This window comes from Ovis aries, chromosome 1 (assembly GCF_016772045.2).
Source record: "Ovis aries strain OAR_USU_Benz2616 breed Rambouillet chromosome 1, ARS-UI_Ramb_v3.0, whole genome shotgun sequence".
In the NCBI taxonomy this organism is placed as follows: Eukaryota; Metazoa; Chordata; class Mammalia; order Artiodactyla; family Bovidae; genus Ovis; species Ovis aries.
The window spans coordinates 93,892,485-93,917,670 of NC_056054.1; the positions used below are offsets into that span (position 1 = coordinate 93,892,485).

General features: G+C 43.5%; 1 protein-coding gene across 10 annotated transcripts in view; it reads right to left on the reverse strand.

Annotated features, from left to right (window-relative positions):
• Positions 1-25,186, reverse strand: part of CD58 (CD58 molecule) — a 69,258-nt gene that overhangs the window by 23,162 nt on the left and 20,910 nt on the right. For 4 of the 10 annotated variants that reach the window (XR_009597200.1, XM_027973510.2, XM_042253073.2 and 1 more), the window contains 4 exons: positions 17,996-18,292; positions 12,815-13,096; positions 7,091-7,162; positions 4,691-4,731 (listed from right to left, as the gene is read on the reverse strand). Coding sequence is in view for 8 of the 10 variants with exons in the window: in XM_027973510.2 (XP_027829311.2) it covers positions 4,691-4,731; positions 7,091-7,162; positions 12,815-13,096; positions 17,996-18,292 (692 nt within the window). In the remaining 2 variants the exon portion in view is untranslated. Of the gene's footprint in view, positions 1-4,690; positions 4,732-5,657; positions 7,163-10,462; positions 10,989-12,814; positions 13,097-17,995; positions 18,293-25,186 lie in introns of those variants that run through there. The other 6 variants (XR_009597210.1, XM_027973534.2, XM_027973526.2 and 3 more) reach the window with 4 other exon arrangements.

Here is a 25,186-nt window from a genome sequence, read left to right on the forward strand (position 1 = left end):
GCCAACTGTAGGATGGGAGAGAACTTATTTGACATCTTGCCATGTGCTGAATGGCTTGAAAGAGTAGACTTGCGGATAATGTGAGTGGAATAATGACGTTAGTGTAATTACTGAGCCTATGACATGAACTATTTCTTTTATGAAGAATTAGGGCTCATTTTCTTCATGCTGAATTGAATCCTGGTATCCCCAAATAACAGACCTGAGCTCGTAAGACCCATAGGTAAACCGTCACCCCTTCTAACAGCCATCTCCTTTGCCACAAGAATATCCTGGCCATGGTTTTCTTCTTTCAGCTTCTCTTCCTGATTATTCGTCTTTGTGGTGATGACAGAACACCCTTGAGTGACTCAGAGGAAATCAACTCAGCTACAGCCCTGCCTGACAAAGTTCCTTCGAACTGAGAAAAGGTCATTTCATGGCTTTTTTTTTTGGTCTTCCCCACAGTCTGTATTTCCATAGAACAGATCAGACCAGGGTTCCAAAAGACCTGCATGAGTCTGGTAAAAGGAGTTCGTAAAAAATTATTGCTGGACATGGAAAGATGTTCAGGATCATTAGTCATTAGCAAAATGCAAATTAAAACCACAACAAATTCTTGTTTTATATCTTCTAGTTTGGGGAAAGTTAAAGAAATTTGACAATAAAAAAAAAATTAGTGCTGGGATCAGAGGGGTTAGGTAAAGGAAATAGGCCTTTTCCTTACTAAGAATCTTATTGTTTAGTTTCTGAGTCATGTCTGACTCGTTTGTGACCCCACAGACTGCAACACGCCAGGCTTCCCTGTCTTTCACTATCTCCCGGAGCTTGCTCAAACTCATGTCCATTGATTTGGTGATGCCATCCAACCATCTCGTTCTCTGTCACCCCCTTCTCCTGCCCTCAATATTTTCCAGCATCAGGGTCTTTTCCAATGAATCAGCTCTTCGAGTCAGATGGTCAAAGTATTGGAGCTTCAGCATCAATCTTTCCAATGAATATTCAGGGTTGATTTCCTTTAGGATCTCCTTGCTATCTAAGGGACTCTCAAGAGTCTTCTCTAGCACCATAATTTGAAAGCATCAATTCTTCAGTGCTCAGCCTAATTCTTTGTGGTCCAACTCTCACATCCATATACGGCCACTCACAGAGATGTGACAATTTTGCATTTCTTTCTGGTTATGCTTGTCCCCCATTCCTCCCCCTGCCCTGCCCCTCCACCACATCTGTTAACCCTTTAATAACTGAGTTTAGGAAACTCCCCTCTGCAGCCACAGTGGGCTCTTTAAATCCAAAAGGCATTCTTAAATAGGTAAGAAACACACAAAATACAAAATCTGAACAGCCAGCAAAAATATACCAAGAAAAGTAAGCTCCTCTCCCGCACCCAGCCCCAAGCTACCTATTTATTCCTCAGGATGTTACCCTGAGATGTCAGTTTTCTCTTCCTAGCTCATCATCCCAGGGCAATATTTTTCATGAAAAATTCTCATGCCACAGAACCTACAAATGCCTCCCTACTCCCATATCACTCATTTTAATGCTCTTGACTTCCAAATATTTTCTTGCAAATATGGTCTCTTTCACCACTTCTTCAATTTGATGCAAAGCAGGCGGACCTCTTTATCAATAACGATGCTATGTTTGGTTCCCGCCTATGTCTCTGCCTCTGCTGCTTCTCCCAGCTGGAACGCCTTTCCCTCTCTGCTCTTGCTTTGAAGATCTAGCTCACATCGTACTCCTTTCAAAGTCTTCATGATTCTTGTTCTTCCCCTCCCCCTTGCTGGTTGCCTAGCCCTGATCATCCATTCCAGCCCATCACCATGGGCTTCTTGCCTAAGTCCTGTTTCTTACATGCCCATCCATTCTCCCCAGTGTGACCTTGTTTCTCAGAGGTAGGATCCCTAATATACGCTTTCTCTGAATCTCGTACAGCGTCTAGCCTCACTGGGTACACGGATCTCAAGGCATCGGCTCACACAGTGCCTGCCATCTAGTCATCTCCGTAAGAGTGCTTGTTGAAAGAATGAAGGAGCAGGTAAGGGAACGAGGCCTGGACTACCCCGTCACCTTTCTCAGTGGCCCTGGATGACAGCCCTCGCATGGACAACATGCCCTGTCACTGTTCATGAAGGCCACACCTCCACTGTTACCATCAGGATCTCAGCAGAGGCCCTGCCTAGGATCTCACCCTCACCTGCCCTCACAAGCACTGCTTCAGATCTGAACGCCTCCCCCACCCCACCGCCCCCGACCATAACCTCCAGGTCTTCTGCCGCTGCCCCCACACTGCTAGCTCACCTGCCTCTCACCTTATCCATGGGCTGTTGATCCCTTTCCACCCTCTCTCCACGGGGCCTCCTAGCCCACCAAGCCCTGGTGGCCTCAGTACCCCTGCCCAGCCTGCATCCTGCAGCTGGCTGAGCTGTCTTCTAGAATCCCTTGCCCCAGGCCTTCTGCAGTAGCTGACTTGCCAGGTGACTTGGTCACTGTCCTGGCCAGCAGCTGGAGAGAAACCTCCCAGTCCACCCAGTGGTCCAAGGTACCACTGCTCTCAGGCCAACACTGCCATGCAATGATGGCTCCATCACCCTACTCCAGCCACTCAGCCAGTGGCTTTCATGAAAGCCAGCCAACTCGCTCAGCCAAGCCAAAGGTCTTGGCCACCGCCCTCCTCCTTTGCCTCCCTGAGGCTCTAATGCATGGCCTCTTCCCTTGGATCCATAACGCGGTGCTCCTCCTGGACTCCTCCACCTCGCCCTCCACTTGAGGGCCTCTGGTTTCTATTTCTCGGTGACCTCAGATGCTCTGGCAAGCCGTTACTGTCCTGACAAAGGTGCTCCCCAACTTGTAACCTTAGCCCCAGCCCCTATAGCCACTTTTCCAATTAGGTGCTGGATATCTCTACCCACGTAATGTGCCTGCACCCCAAACTCGGCCTGACTGAGCACAAATCCACCTTTCCAAACAAGGGCTCCATCTGACTCCTGCTATGTCTGGCAGTGCTGCCAAGAGTTGAAATTCCTGTTGCTTTTGACTCCTTTCTTGAAGAAGAGCTATAACCAAAACAGCTATTTAGTGGGCACCATTATGAGCCAGTCCTCGTCCAGTGTGGGAGACCTAGGTTTGATCCCTGGGTTGGAAAGATCCCCTGGAGGAGAGGGCATGGCAACCCACTCCAGTATTCTTGCCTAGAGAATCCCATGGACAGAGGAGCCTGGTGGGCTACAGTCCATGGGGTCATCATGAGTCAGACACGACTGAGCTACTAAGCACAGCACAACATGAGCCAGTCACTCTGAAGCATTTTGATTACACCAACTTGCTTGGTGGCTTCCCTGGTGGGTCAGATGGCAAGGCGTCTGTCTGCAATGCAGGAAACCTGGGTTTGATCTCTGGGTTGGGAAGATCCCCTGGAGAAAGAAGTGGCAGCCCACTCCAGTACTCTTGCCTAGAAAATCCCATGGATGGAGGAGCCCCTGGTAGGCTACAGTCCATGGAGTCGCAAAGAGTTGGACACAACTCAGCAACTTCACTTTCACTTTCACCTTGCTTGTACATATTGTTATTTCTATGCTACTATGACCTAACCTATCATTATTTCTATACTACTGTTATGCCCATTTTCCACAGAAGAAACTTGAGGTGCAGTGGGGTTCCTTGACTTGTCCAAGTCCTATGAGAGATGGAGTTACCACTGAACCCCAGGGAGCCAGGTGCCAGACTGCATTCTCTGCTGAGACTCTGTTTATACAATATCCACACTTTCCCTGAAATCTATCCCTCTTTCATTTGTGCCACAATCACACTGATACAGCTTCTCTTCTGCTTGGCTAGATTAGTTCATTTATCCACTAACCAGTGTCCCCATGTTTTGCCTCTTGTCTGTTTATTCACTGTATGCTTTACCAATACAGACAACTTCCCAAAGCATAGCTCTGCTCAAAAATCCTCAGTGGTTTCCCAGAAAGAAATCACTGAACCTTTTGGTAGCTCTCTCTCAATATCCTGGCCTGGCTCAACCCCTATCCCATCAAAATATGTTGCCCCAAAAAGGGGTGACTTGCCACCCCAAACCCTGCCCTTTCCAGCCCTGAGCTTTACTCTTCCTCGAATTCCTAAAAGTCTAGCTCATCAGCCTCTGTCTCCTGACCACAGAGGGGATTCTGCAAGGACAGGGACTTCTGGATCTCCTTAAGGCAACTTCCTTCACCCATGGCAACCATTCATTGTGTTTGAATCCTATCTTTTGTTCATGATGCAGGCCCAGCTCTGACCCTGGCTCCCTAATGAACCTTATCCTTGGCTCCATTTTCCTGGGATGGAAGAAGGAGGGAGTATATTATTGGTGGTTAACAGGATAACCCATGGAGTCTGAAGACCTAGATTTGAGTCCCAGCGCTACCATTTATGAGTCACGTGACTTGACTTCTCCAAGTCTTCCATTTGATGTCTCTAAACAAGCTGTAACGATACCCCCTTGCAAGGCTTGATGAGAGGACTGAATGAGATGTTACATGGAAAGTGAATGGTTGGTACTTAATGAACTGTGGTGAGTAATCTGCTGATATTACTTATTACTGTTCAAGGCAACTAACTGACAGATAAGTAGAACCTGCGTCCCCAAGGAACAGGCCCTCTACATGGGGGTTGTTCTGCTTTTAATACATGATACATAACGTGCCCACTGAGCAGTCTATGGGTTACTTACCTAGGGCCCTGAGTTTCGTTGGCTACGACGTCCCAGAAAACCTACAAATGAAGACATTTTTGTCTCAATTAAAGAGCTGAAAAAAAAAAGCTGAAATGTGGGGTTGCTGGCTAGAGGCCTGAACTGGGAAAACTCAAGAACACAGCCCTGTCGAGCTGGTCTTTCCTATTCTCCTAAATGCTCACATCAAATTGGCTGCTGAGTTGAGCCAAAGAGTTGTTCAAAAATTGGTCATCAGATGATAGAAAAACAAAAACTGTCGATGAATGTTTTTTCCTATAGCAACTTTGCATGAAGCTAAAGACGGAGGGAAGGCTAGGATATCCTGGACCAGCGCTGCCCAATGGGGATATAATGTGAGCCACCTAAGTACTTATATATGCTTACTAGCCACATGATACAGTAAAAAGAAATGGATGAAATTAATTTTATTAACTACCCCCAATATATCAAAAATATTACCATAACATATAATCAGTATAAACATTATTAATGAGATACTTTACATTCCTTTTTAAATAAGAAGTCCTACAAATCTAGTGTTTATTTTATACTGATGGCACATCTCAGTTTGGACTCTCATATTTAACTGTTTGGAAAGCCACATGCGGCTACTATTTTGGACAGCACCAGTTTGGATGTTAAGATATGGTCTCACATGTATCCCTCAGTTGCCTCCCCATCAAAGGCACCAGTTAGCCTGGAGCCATGCTGATGATCCGGCAGCTGAGCCCACAAGGCTGAATGAGCTTGTAAAAGTGTCAACTACAACTAGCTGATGGAGCTGTGTACATTCAACTCTCTCCTGTTTTGATGGCTCCTTGCCAAATACCTTATCTTTCCAATTACTGGCTTTAGGATTGAGATGCTTGCTGAAGTAACTATTTGTTACTTTTGGCGGGGTGGGGGAATATATGGTGCTATCAGTATTGACCACTGGGGTAAGTTTCCTTCCATTGAATAAAGGTTTGTTTTTGTTTGTTTTAATAAGTTAAGTCAGTCAGTTGTTTTGGAGTTATATGGGTACACAGGGCTCTTTTTTTAGGCTCAGGAGTTGTGATCGTAGACATCTTACCCCCCACCCCCCAAAAAACACATATGAGTAGAAAATTATTTTGGTTTCTGGGTACCAATCTGTTAAAGACATTATTAACTATACTACTGCTATTTGGGGATTAAAAATAACTTTTTGAAACAATGCTTGAGTTCGTTGATGTTTTACTTATTGGTAATGATGCCTTAAAACCTTCTTCAGCTGATTTTTTTATAACTTGGATAGAGGAGATTCAGTTGACTGACAGTCGATTACTTAGAGATCTTCATGGTATTTGAAACCTATAATATAGAAATGGTATCTTTGGGAAATCACATTCTAGGGCCAATACCCCAGAACAGACTAGGTCAGTACTGGCCTATAATAGAACTTTCTGAAGTGATGGAATTGTTCTCTATTTGGTCTAACATGGTAGCCACTAGCCATCTGTGAGCACTTGAAATGTGGCTAGTACGACTGAGGAACTAAATTTTAAATTTTGTTTAATCTTCATTGATTAAATTTTGTATTTAGATTATTACATGTGGCTAGTACCACCATACTGAACAGTGCAGGTCTAGGGAAACTGAAATCTAGTTTGTGAACTTGATTCAAGACACAAGTATGAAATGACCTGGATCCAGGATGCCTTCACCTTGTGGAAACCTTACTCTTCAACAATCCGTATGGGAGCGACAAATTGTAAATTTCCTCTTGGCGAAGGCTGATACGGAAACTGTTAGGGCTTCAAGAACCCCCTAGTCTGAAATTTACAGACTGGTCAGCATCCTCTAGGACTTAAGCAGGGGTTTCTTGTCTCCAGGAAAGAATAGGCTGGGACAGGGTCACCAGTTCTCCAGGGCATATGGGTTGCCTTCCGGATTGGTCTGAGATCTCAGGAGGCTGAGGAAGGCAATACAGGTAACACCATGTCAGCTTTACCCTCTCCACATCACCTGACTCAATAAAAACTCCTTCTTACCTCGGACTTGCTTCTGGGTTGTAAGTCATGGGAATTATGACCACAGCAGCCGAGAGTAAGAGTTTTGCTTTTTTTTTGCAGAGCCTGGCTTGGAGACCAGGAGTGTAATGTACATTGAGACAGACCATAGACAGGAGGCTGTGGAATGGTCCAAGTATTATTGGCTGTGTTCCCACTCCTGTAATGGTCTCTACGGCCCAAGGATCCTACCGCCTCAGGATAATGCAGAATCTCAGGGAACCCCAGCCAACAAGTACAACAAAAAAGGTTTTGCGAAACAACTAAAATGTCAAACTTTGTTTTCATCTTCAAATTAATCATTTTCTGGCCTTGAAAAACCATTCCCATTTGAAAACTTTTTTTTTAAGGAAAAAAGTATACATACATTTTAAAAACAGCAAGCCACATATTACTGCTGGCAGTATGGCAAAAAGCACATACCTATGCCTTGCATAATCTGGAAAAAAAAAAAGAAATACAATTAGCTGAACTGACCAAAACAGATACAGCTGATCCTCCTTATATGCAGATTTCATATTTGTGATTTACCTATTCACTACAATTTATTTGCATTCCTCAAACCAATACCTGCAGTACTTTCATAGTCATACGCTGACACAGGCCACAAAATGCTGAAAACTGTTGTTCCCAACTGAGGGTCAAGGCGAAATTCTGCCCTCATGTTTTGGACCTTGTACTGTAGACACGATCCTACTTGTGATCTCTTTAGTGCCACGTGTTCCACATTTTGTGCTTTTTTGTTGCTTATTTCACCGTCTAAACTGGCCCTCAAAAACAGTGCTGAAATGCCAGAAGGACCATAATTGATGCTTAAATGAAGTTTATTTAACACATGTATTCTCTCTATAAGACACACAGTATTTCCCAAGCACAAGCAGGCTGTGTATGTCATAGAGAGAATACACATGTTAGATAAGCTTCATTTAGGCATCAGTTATGGTCCTGCTGGCTGTGAATTTCACCATTCATGCATTAATCACATATATTAAATACTGTGTCTTTAAACAGAAACACACATAAAACAAGGTTCTATATAGATTCCTTTTCAAACATGTGATCAGAGACTTACAGGAACCTAACCCTATATCTCCCCTGGGAGGAATGCTTCAATACTCACTAATTCTGTATTCACAGTGACTTAATAAAACAGAACTAGGTGAATAAGTGGCTTCCCTGATAGCTCAGTTGGTCAAGAATCCACCTGCAATGTGGGAGACCCTGGTTCGATTCCTGGGTCGGGAAGATCCCCTGGGGAAGGGATAGGCTACCCACTCCAGTATTCTTGGGCTTCCCTGGTGGCTCAGCTGGTAAAGAATCTGCCTGCAATGCCGGAGACCTGGGTTCGATCCCTGGGTTGGGAAGATCCCCTGGAAAAGGGAAAAGCTAGCCACTCCAGTATTCTGGCCTGGAGAATTCCATGGACAGTCCATGGGGTCGCAAAGTGTCGGATATGACTGAGCGACTCACTTCACTTTCACTGTGAATAAGTAAATTTATATGCACAAGGTTGATACATATCAGGTCCAGTGCTTTTTATTAAAAGCAGCAAGTATTTCACTATTTGGCCATCCCATCCTGCCACTGGCAGCACAACTTGGCATCGTGTGCTTGGCAGGGCAATGTGGCAGCCGTGCACAGCAAGCCTTAGAAGTGTTTGCCATGGAGCAGCTGACACTGTGCTAAATGATGTGCCTACAGTCTCCCTGAATCACTGCCACAACGCTGGATTAGTGAGTGATCTAATGTTTCAGAGACTCAGGTTTCTCTCGACCTGAGAAATATGCCTCCTGGGGCAACTGTGAGCATTAATTGAATCAATACATGTAAGAGGTTATTAGCTATTGTGTGCTTAGTTGCTCAGTCATCTCCAACTCTTTGTGACCATATAGACTGCAGTCCACCAGGTTCCTCAGTCCATGGGATTTCCCAGGCAAGAATACTGGAGTGGGGTGCCATTTCCTTCTCCAAGGGATCTTCCCAACCCAGGGATTGAAGCTGAGTCTCCTGCATTGGCAGGTGGATTCTTTAACAGTGCGTCACCTGGGAAGCCTGTTAGCTATTACCATTAACCTATTGGAATCTCTACTAATGTCCTTTGATTCTGCAGTTCCATCTCTAAGATGCTAACCTACAGACAGAATCAGTGATGTGCCTCTCTTCTCCGTCCAAAAAAGGCACAAAGATATTTACTACAGCCTTACAATATCAAAAAGATAAAACAACCAAAGTGTCCACAACAGAAAATAATGATGGTTCATCAGGTGGACTCTATCCACCTACCAAAAATCTAAGGGCAGAACACAGAGGATATGGCAAAACCACCACACATTGCTAAGGGAGAGGGTAGGGTCACTAACAGCAAATACAACATTGATAAGAGACAGGGGAGAGGAGGGGAGGGGAGGAAAGGGAAGAGGAGACAGAAAATGAATGAATGAATGAGAATATGAACACACCCCCTTTCCTCTTAGTTGGAGCACAGGTGGGTTAGAATGAATAGGCACTGGTTTGATTTGAGAGGTTCCTGGTTAGGAACTGTTAAGTTGTCCCACACACCTATTCTCTCCTCTTTAGTAAAAGAATTCAGATTTGCAGCTGGGCGTACTGCCACTCACCTAAAAAATTAGTTTCTCAGCCTTTCTTGTAGTGAGGTTTAACCATGTGACAAGTTTTGGGCAATGAGATGCAAGAAGGGTTGTGTGGTATTTCTCAAAAGCCTCCCTGGAAGGTGTAAGACACACTATTTTTCCCTCCCTGGGTCCCACTCCTGAGATAGCAGGGGAGGTGGCAGGAGCCAGACCATACTTGGGTTTCTGACAACTGCATAAAGCAGCAATGTGTGCCCAAGGCTGCCTACCTTCAATTATTATTATTACCTTTTTTAGTTGAGAAAAGTTAATCATTTATCCTTGCTTTCCATTAAACTGAGTTGACTCATTGGAAAAGACTTTGATGTTGGGAGAGATTGGGGGCAGGAGGAGAAGGGGATGACAGAGGATGAGATGGCTGGATGGCATCACTGACTCGATGGACGTGAATCTGAGTGAACTCCGGCAGTTGGTGATGGACAGGGAGGCCTGGCATGCTGCGATTCATGGGGTCGCAAAGAGTCAGACAGGACTGAGCGACTGAACTGAACTGAACTGAACTAACTTAAAATACTGTGTTAGTTTCAGGGATATAGCACAGTGAATTAGATACATATATAAAGGCTGAGTGCCAAAGAATTGATACTTTTGAATTGTGGTGCTGAAGAAGACACTTGAGAGTCCCTTGGACTGCAAGATCAAACCAGTCAATCCTAAATGAAATCAACCCTGAATTTTCACTGGAATGACTGTTGCTGAAACAAGCTCCAACACTTTGGCCACCTGATGCAAACAGTCAACTCATTGAAAAGACCAATGCTGGGAAAGATTGAAGGCAAAAATAGAAGGGGGCCAAAGAAGATGAGATAGTTAGATGGCATCACCAACTCAATGGGCATGAATTTGAGCAAACTCTGGGAGATAGTAGAGGACAGAGGAACCTGGTGTGCTACAGTCCATGGGGTGGCAAAGAGCTGGACATGATATAACAACAAACTTTGTATCAATGAAAGGGATGCTATTGTGACAATCTTTTCTCAAGGTATCAACAGGGAAAAGCATCTTACTTGAGCATTCAATTCTAAGGGCAAAGGTTAAAAGAAAACTGTGGGAGGGGAAAATGCTTAAAAATCTTAAAATAGCCCACATAATTCTATAAAGGATTTTATTTAGAAATTATTTCCTTCAATAATAGTAATAATAATATTTCCTTCAATATTTCAAAGGTAATAGAATTATTTCCTTTGGCCACCTGATGCGAAGAGCTGACTCATTTGAAAAGACACTGATGCTGGGAAAGATTGGGGGCAGGAGGAGAAGGGGACGACAGAGGATGAGATGGCTGGCTGGCATCACCGACTCAATGGACTTGAGTTTGGGTGAACTCTGGGAGTTGGTGATGGACAGGGAGGCCTGACGTGCTGTGATTCGTGGGGTTGCAAAGAGTCGGACACAACTGAGCGACTGAACTGAACGGATTTCCTTCAAGTATATTGACTCTTTGAACACCTGAAGCTTTTCAAGATTTCAACTTGCTTGTTCATTCTGTAGACAGTCAACTTCTTTCTCCTTGGTGGCTGTGCACACTGCACACACGTCAAAGCCGAAAGCGCATTGGTTTTGTTTCTTCTTCTCAGTGTAAAGCACACAAACTGCATTTCCACGCTGTACACCCTGGGTATTATGCAAAACCCGATAAGTGGAAGTAATGAAGGACTGTTTGCTCCAAGTATAATAACTGTCCTTAACTCTGCAAATGGATTTTTAATATTCTTGGCAATTGTGTTACTTGTATAAATGCTTCGAAAGACACCTCTGTGGGCTTGGTCTTTCCTGTTTTTAGAGACCCAATCTATCAGTTACGAATTGGAAGCCATTTCATACTTTTTCTGGAAGCATTTGTTTGTTTTACTGGAGAAGTCACACTGCTTTGTCTGAAAATGATATCATAACCTTAATGGCTTTATATCATTATCTGAAAAGTTTTTTAAAAGTTCAATATGTGGGAGACTTAGGGAGAATGGCTCAGGAGCCAAATAAAATTCAAACTTGTTTATATTCATTTGTTGGAAGATATCATTAAAAGGATGTGATTGTAAGTTGACTGGAGAACTGGACCCAGGCCATCAGAGGCCCAGCACAACCACTCCTGTGCTTGAAATGTACATGCTCCGAGCTAGTCCCACCATGTGAATGGTTTGTAAGGATGCAGGCTAGAGAGAGAACTTCAAGAGTTGTGAGACCATCAGGATGGTCTATGTGACTGAATCGTGATCTCTATATGAATTCTAAGATTTGGCAGGCAGACACAGAGGTCTATTCCTCTTGAGGTCACCCAAGACAAGCCTCCTAAGTGAGCTTCCTTGCTTATTAAACCTGCCACCACTAATCTGGAGTGGCTGCCTTCTTCCTCAGTCTCTCCTTGCCCTTTATGAAGGGTTATGACCAGTGGGCCAATTTACAAACCAACATCATTATATTCATTTTTTGCCTTTTTCTGTTTCATTTGTTTAGAAAAAAAATTATGCACAGAATCACCCTGCCCCAGCCTAAGGAGACTCACATTCTCTTGTCTGCCCTAGAATCCAGTCCACACTTTACAACTGTGGTATTATCCTGAAATACAGTATTGACTATACATTTCATCTCTTAGGCTTTAATGAACCACTTTCAAATTACTGATCCCTCTGTAAACTGGAAGTACAATATAAAAAATAGATAAGGAGAACTGTAAATTACAAATATACATGAAACTTAAGCAACATAAAAAGACCATAGCTGAGACAGATTGTCACGCTGTTAATCAAGTATTAGCCTACACAAGCATATTGAATATACTTTCTTGTGGCACATGTGCAAACTTGAAGAACATAATGGTTATGAAGAATATTAGGAAGCAGTGAATAAGTGTGAGTAATTAAGAGAATGGACTCTGAAGCTGGATGGCCTGATTTCAAAATCAGGTTCTACCACTTACAGGTTTGCGGCTTTGGACAAGCACCTTAAACTCCCAATCACATCTTGGTTTCCTCCATAAAATAAGGATAATTATTAGATTGTGTGGGAACAGAATTAACATACGTATTAAAATGGTGCTTGACACAAAGTACTAAAAAATACTAGATTTAGGTCTAAAAACAAAGTGGGACTTCCCTGGTAGTTCAATGGCTAGGACTCTGCGCTCCCAGGGAAGGGGGTCTGGTTTCAACCCCTGTTCAGGGAATTGGATCCCATGTGCTGCAAGAGTTTGAATACTGCAATTAAAAATTCCATATACTGCAACTAAAGATTCCACATTCTGCAACTAAGACTCTGTGTAGCCAAACAAAAAAAAAAATTTTTTTAAGTATCTGTGAAAACTATAACTCATTTTATGTTTCAAATTTGTGAAGTGAGAGTTAGCCACTAATCTGTGGTGTGAAATTCATGAATCACCAGTGGTCCGTGAACCCCATTTGTATATAGGACCTCTACCATAACCCATGCAGTCACTTACTCACCCTCTGGCAAACAGGTTGACAAAGAGACGGAAGCTGATGTTCTGAACAATGGATTGCTAACGATACACTGAACATTCTGTGAAAGATCACTTTCCGCTGAGACAAAGGCTTCAGATGAAATCGAGCCACGGTGACACTGTATTGTTGGCGGACATTCCCACAAATACCGTATTAGGTCACTATCATCGAGCTCTTTGGGGTCACCTTCCGGGATCGAGCAGGTGAGAGTAATATTTCCACCCTCAGTCAAGAAGCAAGATGCTGACGGTGTTGGAGGAGGTTCTGGGGGAAAAAAGGGATGTTTAGTACAGAAAAGAATAATATTTAAACTCCTCATCCACAAATTCGCAAAGAACTCCCAAACTTCCTTACGAGCTTGAAAAGATAAGCAGACTACTCCTTGAACACCAAGGGGAGAAAATTCTATTTTCTTCTGGATCAAATTCAGTGCAGATATGGGCCCTGAATCCCTTATCCTCAATTCTGAAATCCAAAGATGTCTGAAAGCCAAATGATTGTTCACAAATATTTGTCATCATGTTTTACTAAAAATACCTGCTTGAGTATAAGGTGCTCCCCATTAACTAAGTGAAGTGCTTCCTCACATACACAGAGATCATTTACATCAGCTTTCTAAAATCTGAAAAAGGCTGAATTCCAAGACATCTGACTCAAATGAGTTTGCTCAAGGTTCTGGGGAGCTATATTGTGGGCTGGTCCCACTCAGAGGTAGAGGAGGGTGTGGTACGCGTCACATGCCTGCCAGTCTAGAGGCATCACCCCCAGGTTTCTTCTGGAAACGCCTGCTACTGGCGAAGGCAGGTGGGCCTCTGAGGATGAGTAAGACACAAGTCATGATGCCCCATCATTTCTCTCTAAAGCCTCAAAGCTAATCAGCTGACCGTATCAACCACTGGTTTATTTATTAATTCATACCCCTTCTTGCATCTCTCCTTTCCACCTAAAACCAATCATAAGAGATTTGAGAAAAGATGTAAAAATATATCAAATATACAAAAAGCGGTCATGGACACACTTGGATAATAAAATTTCAATACCTTATAAGTTGCATGTGGATAAAAAAATTTCAATACCTTGGAAATACTAAAAAGCAAAGTCAAGTCCATCAAGACGACACGATACTATACTGTCACTTAAAATATCTTCTAAGACAAAGGAACTCAAGCTCCGACTAACAATCTAAAAAATAAACATGTACAACTCATCTTGCCCTCGTCTTCTCCGTCTATTTCTGGCTCAGTTAAATAAAACACCCAGCCTGTCTTGTTAGACCCGAGTTATACATGACTTTCCTTTCTGCTTGGGGGCTTCTTCAAGGTTTAGGTTTAATCTAGCTCTATTATTCATTACATGCTGTCTTAAGGTTTGTTCTTTCGTTAAAAGAACTCATACACACACACACCACACGAGTGTGTATTCACTGCAGAGTACCTGCTATCAGTAAGCAGGGTGACACATGGTGAGTCGTGGCAGAAACAGGCATCAGTAAAGCGTGCATTCAAGGGCAAAGGGATAAGGAAGGTGAGGGGATGCTGGGAAGGCCCAGAAGCCATGCTTCATGATTTGGCCAAGAACAGGTCCTGAGCAGAAATGACAGCGGAACCCAGAGCTCAAGGAGTCAACCTGGAGCCTCTTCTAATAATCACTTCAGAATCCCATGGTCTACTGGAAAACCACAGACCATCCTCACCATGGTCATTCAAAATCACATTTGCAGTCAGCCTTAAAAGAAAGGAAATTCAGACACATGCTACCACAGGGATGAGTCTTGAAGGCATTATGCTAACTGAAATATGCCAGTCATGAAAAAACAAATCTTGTACAATTCCACTTATAGGAGGTTTTTAGAGGAGCCAAATACTTAAAGAGACAGAAAATGGAATGATGGTTACCAGGGAACAGGGAGACAGGAGGGAGGGGGGAATTAGTGTTTAACGGGCACAGAGTTCTACTTCGGAAATGAAAAGTTCACCATGTTCTGTTACAGACTCTAGTTTCTGATCTAGTTCAGCCAATGTTGGGTCTTTCCAGGTGGCACTGGTGGTAAAGAACCCTCCTGCCAATGCAGGAGACATGAGATGTGGGTTCAGTCCCTGGGTGGGGAAAATCCTCTGGTGGAGAAAATGGCAACCCATTCCAGTATTCTTGCCTGGAGAAGCCCAAGGACAGAGAAGCCTGGTGGGCTATAGTCCATGAGGTCACAAAGAGTCAGACACGACGGAGTGACTGACTACACTCAGCCAATGTCTCGCTGCCCACAGGACTTACCACAATTATAATCTAACAAACATTAGTTACATCTGTCCCTTAAACAACCAGCAAGAAATGTGCCTACTTCATCCATCGGACAACTTAGTTAATTGATATAGTTATGAATTAAGAACACACTATTCTGTAAGAAATGAGAATTTCTTACACATATCTGGTGACATTTCTATATTTTCATACATACACCTTAATAAAAAGTCATATACCAGTCCAGACTTATTAAGGACAGAGCAGTTAATCCTATTTATATGAACATTACCAGCCCCCATGCAATAAAGGTTGTAAGAGGATGGGGAAGAACTATGAAATGTTGATGGTGGCAATTTTAAGGGGACTTTGAAGGAAGGAGGAAAGCCAGATGCTCACCTCTAGAAAAGCACAAAGATGCCCTGAACTCAGGAGGTACCAGGAAATCCCCCTGTCTAAAATATCTTTTCTGAAAGGTTCTGGTGTCTCCGGAAGGCTACTGAGTCTTATTATTTTAGTCTTAACAAACCCTCATGGAAGTATGACTTCCTCATTTCTAAAAAAAAAAAAGTAAAGTGTGACTAATCATTTTGACATTCAGATGTATATTTTTATAACCCAAATCTAAATTTTATTAACTCTAACTTGGAAATACCTTCTGGTTCTTTCCTTTCCAAACATCTGCTACCAACACCTCTGTCTACCAGGATGATCATGATAGCTTCCAACCTGGGGTCTCCTCTTCCTAATCCACCATAAGTTGCTATCATCTGATTAACCTTCCAAAAATACATTTCACTAAGGCACTTCTCTGCTCCAGTATGAGACACAATGGCTCTTGACTGCTGCTGCTGCTAAGTTGCTTCAGTTGTGTCCAATTTTGTGCGACCCCATAGATGGCAGCCCACCAGGCTCCTCCATCCCTGGGATTCTCCAGGCAAGAATACTGGAGTGGGTTGCCATTTCCTTCTCCAATGCATGTACACGTGCTAAGTCGCTTCAGTTGTATCTGACTCTGTGCGATCCCACGGACAGCAGCCCGCCAGGCTCCCCTGTCCACGGGATTCTCCAGGCAAGAATACTGGAGTGGGCTGCCAATTCCTTCCCCAGGCTCTTGACTGCCACAGGCTAAAACCCAGATTCCCAAACCAGAACTTGAAGTCGACACATTTAATATGGAAGCAATTGATCTGGATGGTGGGATATACAATTGATAGAAATGGGTGCCCTCAGACTGGGTGACTGGTTTGTCCAGGAGATTATGAACTCCTTTTAGATAAGTGAAGCTTGTTAAGGTGTGCAGGCATCCCCTTAGAACCAGTTGAGGCCAATATTACTCACTGCTTCCCGACTGAAACTCACATGCCCTGCATCTTACGCCTCCCCAGGCCTTTGCTGAGCTTCCTAAGAACGGTCCACTTGGCTTAATTATCAGAATCAAGCACCATTGTTGAGTTAGCGGGCAATTTTAAAATTTTAATTATTTTTAAATTATATTTTTAAACATTTCATGAAGTTTCAAAAAGAGAAATTGTTTTGAACTCAGGTTTATAAACTCTATAAAAGGGCTCTTAAGAAGCATTCAATTCTAATTTAAATTCTGAGCCAATCTTTTCATTTGTTTGCTCTCTAAACTGCCAGATCCCCAACTTGCAGGTTTTAAAGATTCTGTTTCTTCAGTGGCATCAACTGGTTCTAGGGGGATGCCTGCACACCTTAACAAGCTTCACTTATCTAAAAGGAGTTCATAGTCTCCTGGACAAACCAGTCACCCAGTCTGAGGGCACCCATTTCTATCAGTTGTATATCCCACCATCCAGATCAATTGCTTCCATATCTGTTGAGTGCCTATTACCGATTTAAGTCCTTTGTTAGGCTCTGAAGTCACAATAGTGACCAAGAGAGAAATTCTGTCTTCTTTCCAATGTCGCCAGCACTCAGTAGTTGAACTGGTGAGTGACAGCTGTTCATCCAGTTAGTCATCATATCCTGTTCCACTGAGACCACCACAAACAGGAGGTAGGGAGCTCAGACCTGAACTGTTATATTGCTCTCTTGTCTCTACTTCACCCCCTGGAAACCATCTTACACACTTTGTCACCGGCTGGATCTTCCTAAGACAGCCTTTAACCTAGAGGAAGTAGGCCTAGAACTATACTCACACCTCGGATAAGATGAGCGGAAACTGTGATGCATCAGAGGGGAGAGATGGGAATGGGTTGAGCTGTGCTATGCTGCAGCACAGAAAAGGCAGCTATGAGACAAAGCATTACTAGGACATTTGAGAACAGCAAGGGAAGATGAATGTTAATTGAACCTACTGTGATAATCATTTCACAATGCATGTGAATCAAACCACCATGCTGTATGCGTTAAACTTGTACAGTGATGAATGTCAATTATTTCTCAATAAAACTAGAGGAAAAAAACAAACATGTAGGTGTAGCCATCAGCCTCTGGAAGCCTGTAACAAGGCAAGTGCTTTAGAGATGAGGGAAAGAGAATAACCAGGAAGCATTCATGAGAAGCACAGAGGAACCTGAATCCTATCCCCAGTTCCAGTTTAAAGTGATAAGAGGAGGGAAAATAAAATCCCACCACATGTGTGGGGTGCAGGAGGAAGCAAGAACTCCAATTCACAGGTGTTCAAAGAGTTCTGAGCTCATGTTGCCACTACACCCTTTTTCAGAACATTCCCTGCGAAACAAGGGATGCTGCTGCTTCTCTCTACCTCAGTCACATACTCTCTTCACTGAGAGGATGACAGGGAGCTGAAAGTGGCTCCTGGGCACCAGAAAGAGAGAAAATCCCTGACAACACGTGATATAACTCATTGTTTTATTTCCCATAAACCATTGGTTAGTATTAGTCTCTTAAAATACTTGGAAATTTGCTATTTGAACAAACAAATTTATGGATACTCACCAATCACTCTGAGGTGGAACTGGGAGCTCTTTTTAACACTTGGGGATTCAATTTCATACACATCTTCATCTAATTTTGTTAACCCGGTGATGGTGAGGTTACCTGACACAATGTCTAAATGAACTCTATTTTTAAAAGACTGAAAAGCTTCGAGTCCAGATGTTTGATCCCATTCTACAACTTTATCCTTCCCCTTCTTCCACATAATCTCTGTAAACGGTTGAGACTCTGAAACGTAAAAGGTTACATTCCCATTCATAGCTCCATAAATATCTTGGGAAAAACAGCTGATGAAATCTAGAGAGGAAAAAAAAAAAAAAAGAAATTGATTAGGAAAAATAATATGACTTGATCAAAAATAGGAAACTAGCTTCCAAGATGCCTTTTTGGGAAAATGATTAAGTTTAGTGGTAAAAATTATTCATTAGCTACTTTTTGTACGAAGCTGATAAACTGCTGATAAAAAGTACAGGAAGTAGAACATGCTTAACCCTGTAGAGTTTATTCTTTAATGGGAAACGGGGTGGGGGGCCCTTCCTTGGTAGTCCAGTGGGTGAGAATCCACCCAGCAATGCAAGGGGATACAGGTTCGATCTCTGGTCTGAGAAGATTCCTACATGGTGCAGGGCAGCTAAGCCCATGCGAGGCAACTACTAAGCCTATTTGCCTAGAGCCTGTGCTCCACAGCAAGAGAAGTCACCACAATGAGCCTGCACACTGCAACGAAGAGTAGCTCCTGCACACCACACTAGAGAAAGCTGGCGCCCAGCCATGAAAACCCAGCAGAAGCAAAAGCAAAATAAATAAATAAATTTGAAAAAAAAAAAAAAAATAGGGAACTGGGGTCTGCCCAAATCCAAGAAATAGATTCAACATTTCTGGAGCACCATAGGTGGTTCAGCTGGTAAAGAAGCCACCTGCAATGCAGGAGACCTGAGTTCAATTCCTGGGTTGGGAAGATCCTCGGAGAAGGGAAAGGCTACCCACTCCAGTATTGTGGCCTGGAGAATTCCATGGAATGTGTAGTCCACAGGGTCACAAAAAGTTGGACATGACTGAGCAACTTTCACTTTCACACCAACTACATGCCAGGTACTGCGGGCCATGCTGGGAAAAGGGTGGCAAACAAGACAGGTATCGCTTCAGGCTCTCAAGGGAGAAGACACTGAGCAGGCAAGGAGAACCACCCAGACAAGGGCCTTTCCTAGGAGATCATGCTGACCTGACACAGGATAATAAAGCACTGGAAGATAAGAGGAGCCAGCGAGATAAGAGGAGGGGTAGGAGAGATGATCCAGCAGATAGGAGTCAGGGCATGAGTCAGGAACATGCTTGGCATGTTGGAGGAAATCAAAGCAGTTCCAAATGGCTGGAAGGCTTCCCTGGTGGCTCAGATGGTCAACGTCTGCCTACAATGCAGAAGACCAGGGTTCGATCCCTGGGTTGGGAAGATCCCCTGGAGAAGGAAATGGCACCCCACTCCAGTATTCTTGCCTGGAAAATTCCATGGACTGAGGAGCCTGGTAGGCTACAGTCCATGGGACTGCAAAGAGTCGGACATGATTGAGCAACTTCACTTCAAATGGCTGGAACAGAGCAAGGCAGGGGAATGGGTGGGCAATGAGGCTGGAGAGGCAGCCAGGGGCCAGATCACAGAGTCCGGGAGTGAGGGGCTGGGCAGAGTCAGGCAAGATAAGCTAAGGATTTGGGATTTATTGTAACTGCAAGGGAAAGTCACAGAAAGGTTTTAAACAGAAGACTGGCATGATATAATTTAAATTTCAGCAGGCTGACTTTGTCTGCAGGGTGGACGCTGGTTGATGAGCAAGTGTGAAGGCAGAGAAGCCAGAAGATAGGTCAGTGGGGTAGCAATGAAAGAATGGTGGGTCGGGAGACCAGACTAGGCTGCTGGCAGCGGGAAGGGACAAGTGGACAGACTTGACATTTGAGAGAGAAATGAACAGGGTTTAGTGATTGGATGACAGGGGCTAACTGTGACTGTCAGGCCTCTTTCTTGGCTGACCACTAAATGAAATCAGAATGACTAAGAAGAAAGTTGGGGGATGTGATGAAGTTTAAGGTCTCAAGGATTGAGCGCAATGGCACGCCGGAGCCAACTGTAGGTATCCCTGCAGGACTCCATTCAGTGAAGTCTGGTTGATAGCTTGAAATCCACCACAGTGGGAGTATTTACAGCAAAGAAATTGACTCATGCTTCAAATCAGAGCCTCCCGCCTCCTCCACATCAATCCAGTTGGCAAACATTGACTATCACTATTAGATTGGGATATTCTTGATACCCCCAAACGGGCTTAAAAACATCTTGTTCCAGACTTGACTTTCTTAAGAGAGAAAAGCAGCTGTTAAGGGAAAGACATTCAAGACAAATTAAAACTTCACTGTTTGAAATTTTTGGAGGTGCAATCAGGATAACTGAAAGAGTACAAGAAAAATAAAAAAATAGTAAATGGACCAATTGTGGGCTTTCTTGGTCAAGCACTATTTCTCCCACACAACCAGAGCCCGTGAAAAGGCATGAACAGGAGTAAGATTTGAGGTGTGAGAGTCTATCCACACACAACAGCGGAGGCTGGAAATGTCTTGTAAATGAACAAACGGATGAGAGTAAGCAGGGTGGTGGAGGAAGAGAAGAGGTCTGAGTTCAATCGCTTCTTCCTGGCTGCATAATGCTGCCTTCTGTCTTTTCAGGGGCGGGGGGTGGGGGGGGCAGTGTGAGGCAGGGGGGTGTTTCCTGGGGTTGAGCACAGGAAAAAGAAAAGTCAGAAATGGAGCTAATGGTGGAAAATGGGGAGACCAGTTGAGGAAAAAAATCACAGTCATTTTGAGTTGAAAGAAATCCCCATGATTAAATCACCCCCATTTCACAGGTGCAATGACAGGGAACTAAGAAAAATGAAAGTGTTACTGAGTGCTTACCATTTGCCGTTACATGTTCACGTACTCTTGTGTCCCTTTTTAATCCTCTCTACATTCCTGTGCAGTCGTGTTGCTAGTTCTGTATCACGGATGAGGAGACAGGGACCAGAACAGACCTGACCTGGCCCAGCCCCTCACTCACTCACAGGGGCCAGACACTGTGATCTGACCCCTGTCTGCCTCTCCAGCCTCATTCCCAGTCCGTTCCCCTCTTGCTCTCTTCCTTCCAGCCATTTGGAACTGCCTTTATTTCCTCCCACATGCCAAGCACCTTCCTGACTCAGGGCCTGCCTTCTTGGAGGCACTGCTTCCTCTACCTGCTTCATCATTGCTCCTCTCCCGTCCTTACCCAGCCATCAACTGACTGATGGATGCTAAGCAGAAGCAACTGATAAGACATCCACATGGAGCTGTCCTGGGTCCACAGGTCTGGGGCTCACAGGGGAAGGTACAGATTTGGGAATCATCACATTTGCAGAGGCTAGTCTACCCTTTCCTTCCTATAGTAAAGACTTTTCTGTTGCACCTCCAAGACTGATCCTAAAGTAAGTTACTAATACAATCATTTCCAATGAAAAAGGACAGGAGAAAGGAGAGTGAGTTTTTCCTCAAGGTAACACACTGTGAACAAATGAATAAATGAGCAAACATCAGCTAAGGAAAGGAATCAGCAGTGAGTTGATTACTTTGCTGATAACAGTGAGAGGTTAGAAAAGGGACCACTGGGATGCTTATCTTACTATGCCAGAGGGCAGAATGAAAAGAGCCCCAACTTTCAAGCCAGATGGACCCAGGATAAATACTTAAAAGTTCCTGCCATGCTAGATTTCCTCAGCCTAAAATGAAAATCATAATGGCTCCCAGAAAAGATTGCTTTGAGGTCTGAATAAGACTGAGAGAAAAAATAATAATAATAAAATAAATAAGACTGAGAGTCTACACAATGGCTAAAAAAAAGTAGGCTTTCAACAGGGTTTTCTTTCTTTTTCTTTCACTGATTCACTGTGAGACTGTGTGAGAACTGGGCATAGAGTGCCTTCTCGCTGTTGCAAAGTAGAGAGAGATAGAGGGAGAGGAAAAATGCATCAGTGATTGCTTAAACAGATATTCTATACTAGACAGATTTTTTTTTAAACTATTGGAGATGTATTTGTTTTCAAGAATATTGAATGATATTTTCTTTGTAAGATATGAACATACCTAGTACCAATATGTAGAGTGGTAATTTCCAATTGCAAAGACTCTTGTAGTCTTACAAAGTATCATCATTACACCCAGTTTGGTAGTTCTCATAGGGCTATAAGTCCAAAGTGGAACTCAAATATTTTCAGACAGTGACATGATTTTTTATTTAGAAAATATAGTCACCATTAACTACTGGGTTAATGAAATGGGCCTCCCCACCCCCCTCAACTCCCAGCCACAAAATCCTTTGCTCATTTTTACTTGAGTCCTGAGATTCAGGTTGACTGCTATTTTCAGTTTATTTAATCAGACAGTTCTATAGCACTTACTATCTGCTGGGCAGTTGGAAGAGCTCTACAAATATGTATTCAGAGAATCCTCTTAAAAACAATATTAAGCAGGTATTGTTTTTAAAAGCCTTTGACTGCATGGATCACAACAAACTGTGGAAAATTCTTAGAGAGATGAAAATACCAGACCACTTTACCTGCCTCCTGAGAAACTTGTATGCAGGTCAAGAAGCAACAGTTAGAATAGGATATGGAACAATGGACTAGTTTCAAATTGGGAAAGGAGTCCATCAGGGCTGTATATTGTCACTCTGCTTATAACTTCTATGCAGAGTACATCATGTGAAATGCCAGGCTGGATGAAGCAAAGCTGGATATTGTTTTAACCCTGTTTTGCAGACAGGCACACAAAGATTAACTGGCTAATTAGGTAGTGACACTGGACTTGAACTCTGGCTGACTCTTCACCACTGCTTCTTCCTTGGCTCGTATGTGTGTGCTCAGTTACTCAGCCATGTCCAGCTCTTTGCGACCCCATGAACTGCAGGTTGCCAGGCTCTTCTGTCCATGGGATTTCCCAGGTAAGAATGCTGGAGCGGGTTGCCATTTCCTTTTCCAGGGTATATTCCCAACCCAGGGACTGAACCTGCATCTCTTGAGTCTCCTGCTTTGGCAGGCAGATTCTTTACCACTATCTAGGAAACCCCTTCATAATTGGCTTGCTGTATGGTATAAGGTTATTAAAGACAGTGCCATGATACAGGGTATCTCAGGATGTAATTTCTAGAATGTATTGGAACAGCAGTTGTCAGGAATGAGAAAGTCAAACCATTCTAGTTGGGAGTCAAGCACATCTCTAAAGCCTACAGGTAAGGCACAAACTCAGGGGTCCCCAAATCACTGAATGTCAGGGCTGGACAGATCCTCAGAGAACCATGCCCTGTTCCACACCCATCTTCAGATACATGAGGAAATTGAGAAGGTTTGCTTGAGCAAGGTATCAGTGAGCCCAGATCTTCAAAATGTTCCATGGGAACCCAAATTCAAACCCAAGTTTCACAATGCTGTTGCTTTCAAAAAAAAATTTAGATATTCAATGAGAAATAAGACAGGGCTTCATAATTAAAGACCAAGGGAAACTAAGTTGAAAGGAAGGTCTAAGAGTCTGTACTTCTCACATATGATAGCAAGGCATATGCGACGTGTGAAAAAAGTAAGGAGGGAAAGGGGACGAGAGAGAGAGAGTCAAATGCAGGAAGGAAGAAAAGCCAAAGGGGGCATGCAGGGAGAAAACAAGGAGCAAACAAACAAGTCATAAGGACACAAAATCATAGGAGCCACTGAGAAGCCTTTGAGAGCTGGCAAATGAAACCCTGAAATAGAGACCAGCGATTCAGCAGAGAAGCCATGGACAAGCCAGGTGTGATACAAAAGGGACAGGTGGAGACGACAGACCCAGCAAGCCTGGCTCATCTAGACAGGGCTCCTCAGCTCCTCCCCGTGTGGCACGTGGAAATTGCCAGATTTCCTCAGTTTCCAAGAAATGTTGATGCTCAAATTTTACGTGAACATAAAAATCAAATTTTATGGAACGACAAATTTTATGGAATTAGTTGGCAACTAATTCCAATCTGAGTGGAGGGCTGAATCAGGTCAGCCCCAAAGACAGGGTCATTTTCTATCTCTGCTGCATCCCCATTGCCCAGCACTTGAAGGACATTCAGTAAATAAATATTTTTTGAGTGAATTAACTAAACTGATTTAAATATAACTTTAATGTAATACAAAACGTAGGGCTTCCTGACAGAATCACAAAATTTAATAGTCACCCCAAATCCTGAGATTTTTGCAAGACCCCATATCATTGTGGATATCAAGACCTTGGTGCTGAGAAGGATTGAAGGTGGTGGGGGGGAGGGGGACAACAGAGGATGAGATGGTTGGATCTCATCACCGACTCAATCAACATGAGTTTGAGCAAGCTCCGGGAGTTGGTGATGGACAGGGAAGCCTGGTGTGTTGCAGTCCATGGGGTCACAAAGAGTCGGATACGACTGAGCAACTGAACTGATATCATTGTGCCAATGAAGAATCAAGACTCGGCAAGAAGAGGTGGAGATGGTTAACTGAAGCTGTGGAATAAATGGCCTGGGACCCCTCATACGCAATCAGAAGAGACCTCTTTCCTCCTTACTGTCTGCCTCCAGCACCAAAGCAAGACTGGAAGGTCTGTCAGCTCCCCACTCTCCATCCCCTTCAAGTTTAGCTAGGTTTCACCTACCACATGTTGTGGGCTTCAGGGCACTGCACCAGATAAGCATACCCACTCAGGACATCAGCCCTTAATCAATGTTAACACCTTGTCTGAGGTTTGAGGACATGCAGTTTTTTTACTTCCATTATTTAAACACAAGCTAACAAGTCTTCTGGATTTTGAAGAAAGGTGTTTTTCTGGGTTTTTTTTTCTTAGAAACGAACAATATGATTTTAAAATACTTCCTTCTCTTCCTAAAATTTTTTCAAGGTTCCACATGGCTGCAGATTTTAGCAGTTAAAACAAAAATTCATTTGATGAGTAGAAAAAAAAATCCCCTGAAAGTTTCAGTACCCAAACATATAAATCTTGGTATTTCCCCCTGTATGTATGACATCATAACGACAGTTCAGTTAAAGATTCATTCAAGCCAGGAGCTAGGAGGGGCCTGGGCATTTTTGTACCCGAGTGAGCAGCTGGATGTCTCCAGCAGACGAGCTTGTGGCCACGACCTTGTTCCTCTCA